The 7553-nt window shown below is 36.9% G+C and overlaps 1 protein-coding gene across 1 annotated transcript; it reads left to right on the top strand.

The window, feature by feature from the left end:
• Positions 1-4090: 4090 nt before the first annotated feature.
• Positions 4091-4993, top strand: LOC104517532 (olfactory receptor 10C1; the record flags this gene model as incomplete). Its single annotated transcript, XM_010177772.1, has 1 exon — positions 4091-4993. A coding segment is annotated over exon 1 (903 nt), but the record flags the coding sequence as incomplete, so codon positions are not given.
• Between the last annotated feature and the right edge of the window lie 2560 nt (positions 4994-7553).

The raw sequence follows: 7553 nt of genomic DNA, 5'->3' as shown, positions 1-7553 counted from the left end.
CGTCTTCCGGTCAACCCTGGTTAATATACTGACATGATGTGATATGATATGGAATATTTCATTGGCACATCCAAATGCCAGTTTTGGGCTTTGCTATTTACTACGCTTCTCCATCCCAGTCCTAATGCTGCTGTGAAGCAGCCAAACATGGTGGCCTTGAGCTCCAACAGCAACTAATAACATTAGTACTTTTATCAATGTTCTTCTCATAACAAGTGTGAACTGAAACACTGAAACTAGAACACAGCTATTCTAACTCCTAAAAAGAAAATTAACTCTATCCTAGCAAACCCAGGATACCATGGTGACGATTTCTTGTTGCCAACGGATGTTAAGGGCAGAGATATTTGGTATTCACATATCAAAATCCTGAAATATAAGCTACTTAAATCAATCTCTTCCTTCTTAACTGATCTTCACGAGCTACTGAACTACAAAATATACTTTTTACTCTTACTTATTGTCCTGTTTTCACTAAGATAGAGTTAATTTCCCTCTTAATAGCTAGAAAGCACTGTGTTTTCGTTTCAGTATGGGATTTGTTATGAGAAGCATGTTGATAACATAGTAAAATGTTTAGTTGTTGTTGGAAGTCCAAGGACTTCATGTTTGGTTAGTCTGCAAATTTTTCACTTTTACCCTTCTTATTCTTTCCCCTGTTCCCTGACTGGGGGTGTGGGGAGGAGAGCAAGGGAGCAGCTGTCCTAGTGAAGTGAAACCACTACGTTCTTTTTTGGCACCCAACATGAGACACAAAGGGTTGAGACAATGACAGATTTGCCTGGAGTGTGTTAAAACTAATCTGTGATAAACATTCATTATGTGGCCTCTGACTTGGTGGTGGCTGATTGGAATGTTGCTTTCTGTGTTATCAAAACTGTTTTTGGAGTTGTGTTATGCAGCACCTTACATGCTTTATATGCTATTTGCAAGTATTTATGTGTGGTTTGCCACCTCTAGGTGTTTGACTGGGATTAGGGATGTTGTTTTACTGTTTAAAGCTTTCATTTCACTGTGCTGTGGGGTGCTAGATTTTTAGTATGATAAAATCATTGTTAATGGGACTGATTTTGTATATGTATGCATCAGTGGTGGGTGGTGCAGTAAAGTTGATTCCATCCCTGCACTTTGAGAGCTATCAGGTGGGCATTATCAACAATTATGTCTTTTTCACTGAAAGTCAATACAAGGAGGGGATGTCTGCCTTTGCTTTTCCCTTTTCCTCCAGGTCATTTATAAAAACTCTCAAGAATTTTGAATATCCTTTAGATTTTCCAACTAGCATCACCCTGTTGCTGAATGTGTGCCAGACTGTGGCTTTGCTTAGATCTGCTACTGCTGCTTGGTGCAGATGTCAGTGCCATGTGGCCACTCCTTCCCCTGCAACAGCCACCACTACAGTTACTCCAACCACAGTGCCTGCTACTGTTACTCAAACCTTGGTGAAAAGCGCTGCAGAAAAACCAAACAACCAACATGTGCTAATATCAGTTACACAAAGAAATGAGTTAGCATAGTAAGGGATGAAGGTGAACTAGAGTGTCCTGGGTTTTAGCTGAGACAGAGCTAAGTTTCTTTTTAGTAGGTAGAATAGCACTGTATTTTGGTTACAGCATGGGATTTGTTATGAGAAAAATGTTGATAACATACAAATGTTTTCAATTTTCACTGGAAGTTGAAGGACTTAGTGTTTTGCTAGTCTACAAATGCAAGGTCTAGGGAGGGCAAGGAATATTTAAATTAATAAGATAGATTGACATTTGAATATGCCAATGGCATATTCTGTATTATATAATGTAATCTTCAGTATATCAATGAGGGTCCTTCTTTCTTGCTCTCTCTCGCTTTTGCTGGGGATCTTGCTCTTTCAGAATTGCAGTTCCAGTTTTGGGATTGTCACTCCTCTGGGATCGTTATTAGAGAACAGGCCAGGCTTGGTCAGTGGGTGGTGAGTAACTGCACTGTGTATTACTCATTTGCTTATGTTATTATTAGTAGTATTATTATTATTATTTTAAGTTTTATTTTATTTTAATTATTACATTGTTCTTATCTCAACCTGTGAGTCTCCTTACCCTTACTCTGCCAATTTGCTTCCGTATCCTGCAGGGGCGGTGGTAGTCAGCAAGAGGCTGGGTTTGGCTGCTAGCCAGCCAAGGGCTAGCCAAGTGAAACCACCACAGTTCTTTTTTGTGTCCAACATGGGTCTCAAGTGGTTGAGATAATGACAGTTTTGAACAGAGAGATTTAGCAAATTATCATTGTATTGGATTAATAGATCCTGGTTACAATGTTGCTATGTTTCATTACAGAGTTGTCAGCAGAACTGTGGAACATGACTCCTTACTTTTTTGTTGTTGCAATACTTTTTACCTATAAAAACATGATTAAGGGTCTTATCCAGCCATACTCTTTGGTAATGATTGGGAGAAAAAATCTCGCTTTTGTACATAATGTTTCCACCATCTTTGCATTTCGAGCACTCTTTTAGCACAGTTTTGAAAACTTTACGGTTACCTTGTCTCCCTGTGGAGGCAACCTGCTAAGCAAATATCTTTGTGTCTTGGGTGCCATCTGTTGGAGTCTATTAAAAATTATATCATCACTTTTTTTCTTCTTGGGAAGCCAGTGTGTTTATCTGACATTTCTGTACATTGACAGCCACTCATTGGTGCTTAGTAATAATTGCACTTATTACTTTCTCTCTCTGCGGAAACAAAACAAAACAAACAAACAAAAAAAAAAGGGATGTCTTCCAACAATTTATCTTCAATATATGAATTTTCTCACTTTTAAGCTTCCTATTCTCTCCCCTATTCCTCTATTCCCGGGTTGGGGGGGGTGGGGCGATGTGGAGGGAGAAGAGTAGATAAGTGGCTGTGTTTGGCTACTAGCCAAGAGAAACCAACACACCTATGGGAATTGATTGCTCATCGTGTGATGGGCTTGAAGTTAGTTCTAAATTTTAACATGGAAAAAGCAGGAATAGCAACTGCATCCTGAGTTCTTCTGCTGGTCTACAACACATGTACTAGATTACTTCTGGTATGATTCTTTCCAACAGTGAAGCTGGAATAATTGATTGTTTATATAAGTTCAAGAACTTTTCTTTTTGACAGTATGAATTGGACCTCACCAGTTTTCATTCTGTGTTTTCAGCCCAGCCCTCCACCACTATCTCAGCAGGATTTATATCCCCAAATGAATGTGTACTGTACCCCTCCCCTAGAGCTTCCTTTTAAAATTTTAATAGGAAAATATAAATATGAAGAGCCTATGTGCCAACTCTCTCATTAATTTGGATACATTATGAACTAATAGTAATTACTTCAAAGCCAAAGACAGCTCTCATTATTCCAGTAGGACATCTGGGTTTATACAGAAGTGTACTCCAAGTTATCTAAAACTGGAGAGACCAGGTGTGTCTGTGAGTCTAACTAATATACATACAGGATGCTTAGCAAACAACCTCTGAGTAACAGCTATCCCTTATTGCTCCAATCAGCACTATTGAGTCTCAGTGGACAGTATATAGTGCTGGGGAAAATAATCTCTCTTGTGTCACTGGAAGGAGTGCTTGGAACAGAATGCTTTTCTGGAGACCCCATCATTTAGTTTCTCTTTCTTCCTTATTCCACCAACCTCCCCAAAAGGTAACTTCAGAACATGTGACTGCCTCAGCTGTGGAACCGATGTACTGATGCTGTTGGAACTTTAAGTTATTAGTCCATAAAAAGATATCAGCTATAAACATATTTTTTTGCTTGTTTTACAGGGTAAAAACTGTAGCTGAGAGTTTGAAGACAGTAGTAAATGTGTAAACTTCAAAGGTAATGCTATGAAAGAAGAAAAATCAGAAAAAAAAAGAGATGAAATTATGTACATGACTCCTTGATTTTCTTTAGAAGCTTTTCTAACCTGTTCAGAAGATCTTTTCAAAATCTGGATAATTTCTGATTTCTACTTATTCATTTGACTATTCAACCAGTCAATTATATTTTGATTGTCAATTTTCCTGGCTGTTTATAACCTCATCAACTACTGAGTCCTAGAATGAAGAGAGAATATTTCAACAAGGAAGCAAAAAGGGATGATTCCTGTGAACCTCAGTGAAGTGAGTGAATTCAGACTCCTGGGTTTTTCTGAAGTCTCTCACTTGCATCCTTTGCTCTTTGTAGTCTTGTTTTCTCTTTATATCCTCACCTTGATGGCTAATATAGTGATTGCTCTAATAATAAGTGGTGATAACACTCTTCACATCCCCATGTATTTCTTCCTTACTCAGCTGTCTTGTTTGGATATCTGCTATTTGTCAGTCATTGTCCCAAAGATTCTTGAGAATTTAGTGGTGGGAACAATAGGTATTTCCAGGATAGGATGTGCCATGCAAATGTTTTTCTTCCTTTTCTTCGGAGTTGCAGAATGTTTTCTCTTGGCTGCCATGTCATTTGATCGTTATGTGGCAATATGCTACCCCTTGCATTACACTGTCATTATGAATAGTAGAGTCTGCAAAAGCCTGGTTGCTGGAACTTACATTTGCGGGACTGCTGTAGGCTTAATACATACCATCATAACATTCAGTTTACCATTCTGTGGTGTTACCATCAATCACTTCTTCTGTGAGATTCAGCCCCTCTTGGAGCTGCTTTGTGGTAACACTTCCCCAAGTGAAATTCAAGTCATTGTGGTAGCTGTCTTTGCTATTGTGAGTCCCTTCTTACTGATCATTTATACATATATTTGCATAATTTCCACAATTCTTAAGATGTCATCAGCTGAAAGCCAGCAGAAAGCATTTTCTACTTGCTCCTCACACCTTATAGTTGTGACTCTTTTCTATGGTACAGCAAGCTCCACGTATCTGCGGCCAAAATCCTGCTACTCTGCATCTGTTGATAAGTTGCTCTCACTTTCTTATACTGTGGTGACTCCTTTATCGAATCCTATTATCTATAGTTTGAGGAATGAGGAAGTGAAAGGAGCCCTGAAAAAAAGATGGAGGAATATTAATTTTGTGTGGAAATGAAATATAATATTGCCAATTTTTCAGGTAGTTTTGGTGGTATTTTTCACTATAAATTTTTGTTCAGTAAAAATCATTTCCAAACAATTTTCAAGAAAATTTCAGCTTTTGGGAAGGGAAGAGGGAGAAGAGTGGAGATTTTCAACCATAAGAAGCAGTGTTAGCAGAGTTATGTTAGGAATTTGAAAGGAAACTTCTTCCAAACACTTGAGAAATTCTTAAATAAATAAATCTTTTTTTTGTCTTTTCTCTTGTTATTTGTCAGAAACTTTAAAATCATGTTTTACACATTTCTGACTTATTGAACAAAAGAGCAATGTTCAGGAGCCTGATTTTACTGAAAGATCTGAGAAGAATAAGTTTTAATCAGTCTGTGTTAATTTCCAGAAAATTTTTAGTAAATTTCTTTGGGGAAAGGAGAGGACATAATTCAAGTTATAATAAAGAGTCCAGGAAATTACTGGTTATCAGTTATGAGTTCTGAGATTGTTACTGATTAAAAAAAAAAAAAAAAGAAAAAAAAAAAGATGAAGAACAGTTTATGATGTGCAGAATTCAGATAAAAATCATTACTTTCATATACAGTTTCTGTCTTTAGTATTTCTACTATAGATTGTTATGATGGTGTAAGTAGTACATATTTGAATTTATTAAATAGAAATAGAGAGCTTTGTAATCTATGACTGAAAAGGTAGGATTCACAAGTTCTAATATAACTGTATAAAGGTCACTCATTTGAATCTGGGATAAATCTAATAGTTCCTTGGAAAGGAAGGTAAATAGCTTTCTCCTGAAAAAACTCTGTTGGTGCTTTACGAGCTGAATCTGCAGGTGGCTTCGGCCTTGAGCAATTAAGTCTTGACTTAGAGTGAGAAAATACAAGAGAATAAGATTAGTGAGAAAGAATGCAAGAAAAACAAGATAAGAAAACTTATGTAACTAGTCAGAAGTAAAAAGAATGCCTCATGAACAGGTGGATTTATCCAATCAAGTATTGTAACCAGGCGTGTGAACAGTAGCTTTTAGCCAATGAAGAGTTGCTCATGTGTGTGTGTGTTAGCAGCTTAAGAGTATATAAGTGATCATGTAACCAATAATAAAGGTCTCCAGTAGAATTCACATTGAATCGTGTGTGGAGTCCATGGGTGTTCCCTCTTGGCAGAACTCTTTACTACATATTGTAGGTATCTCCTTCAGAAGATGAGCTATCTTCTGAAACGACTAATTTGGAGAATAGAGAGGTGAGATTCAGTAACCTAAGACTAAGTTTTTAATTTAATCTCATATGCCTTAAGTAGACAAAGGCATTTCTCAGATATGACTCAGGACCCACGGGACACCCAAATTGTTCTGCAGTGACAATAAGAAGACAGTAAAGGAATTCTAAAAACATCTAAAGTTCATGTAGGTAGTACTTTTTAAAGTAGATGATTCCTGCCATAAATTGAACCTGGAACTCTGTTCAAATATATACAGTGAAAATAGATGAATTGCACTCCAAATACAGAAATCACAAATGAATTTGAGAAGCCAAATTAACACCATTAGTAATAGCAAGATAAAAGGCACTGTCTTCCATATATTTGAAGAGAATGCAAGTTAATTACCTCACCAAAACAACAAATAGCTCTCATAGCTGCTCCCATAGCTACTCCTACTGATTTGCAGGGCCATATATGTTTTTTCCACATATTCCATCACTTCTTTATCAAAAGCCCTGCCTGGGACAAATGGAAAAGCAAAATTTAGAATAGGACTAATAAGCCCACCAGCTTGCTTCACCAACAGCTTCTTTCTTTTAAATTACACACTTTTACTACTCAAACTTTTAATGAATTTGTGGCCCGTTTTCAAGATATGTATCTGATGTTTTGCAGCCTTTGCTCTGTAAACATCTTATGAAGATTGCTTATGAAGGACAAAATTTATAATGTTGCACTAAAGTTTAAAAAAAAATGAAAGTATCTTAAAAATGAGGAAGCATTTGTAGCTGTTAAAATTTCCATTGAGAACCAGAACTTGCAGCCTTATGTCCATAGCCCTGGGGCACATTAGTAGGATTCTTCTGTAGCCTTCCAGGCCACCCAAGGGCCTAATATTTGCAATTAAGGACAGATTTCTCAGTGGCAAAGGGCACCAATTAAAATGCTGGAAATTCTACTTAAAAAATAAGAAAAGACCCACTTTTTCATTTTAAAGTAGTCACATACTGGAATTACTTTCCTAAAGAGGCTGTGAAGTGTTCATATTTGGAGATATTAAAAAAAAAAACTGGAAAAGACTTTGAGCAGCTCTAGCTGGCCTTGCTCTGAGTGTTAAACTATGATGATCTGGGCCTAATGGAATTCATCATATTGTCTGGAGCAATTTTAAATCTAGTAGCAATTAACCTTGAGATCTTACAGTGAAATTATCTGAAGTCAGGAGAGAAACAACAACAAAGAAACAAGGCTAAGAGTACTTTCTTTAATCTAATCCTATAAATATAATGTTTACTGAGATCTAAGGGAGTTTTCTCTGCTTCTTC

The sequence above is a fragment of the Antrostomus carolinensis genome, unplaced genomic scaffold (genome assembly GCF_000700745.2).
Source record: "Antrostomus carolinensis isolate BGI_N321 unplaced genomic scaffold, ASM70074v2 scaffold230, whole genome shotgun sequence".
NCBI lineage: Eukaryota > Metazoa > Chordata > Aves > Caprimulgiformes > Caprimulgidae > Antrostomus > Antrostomus carolinensis.
Note: the sequence above shows the minus strand (reverse complement) of the source record. Positions and strands in the feature narration are given on the sequence as shown.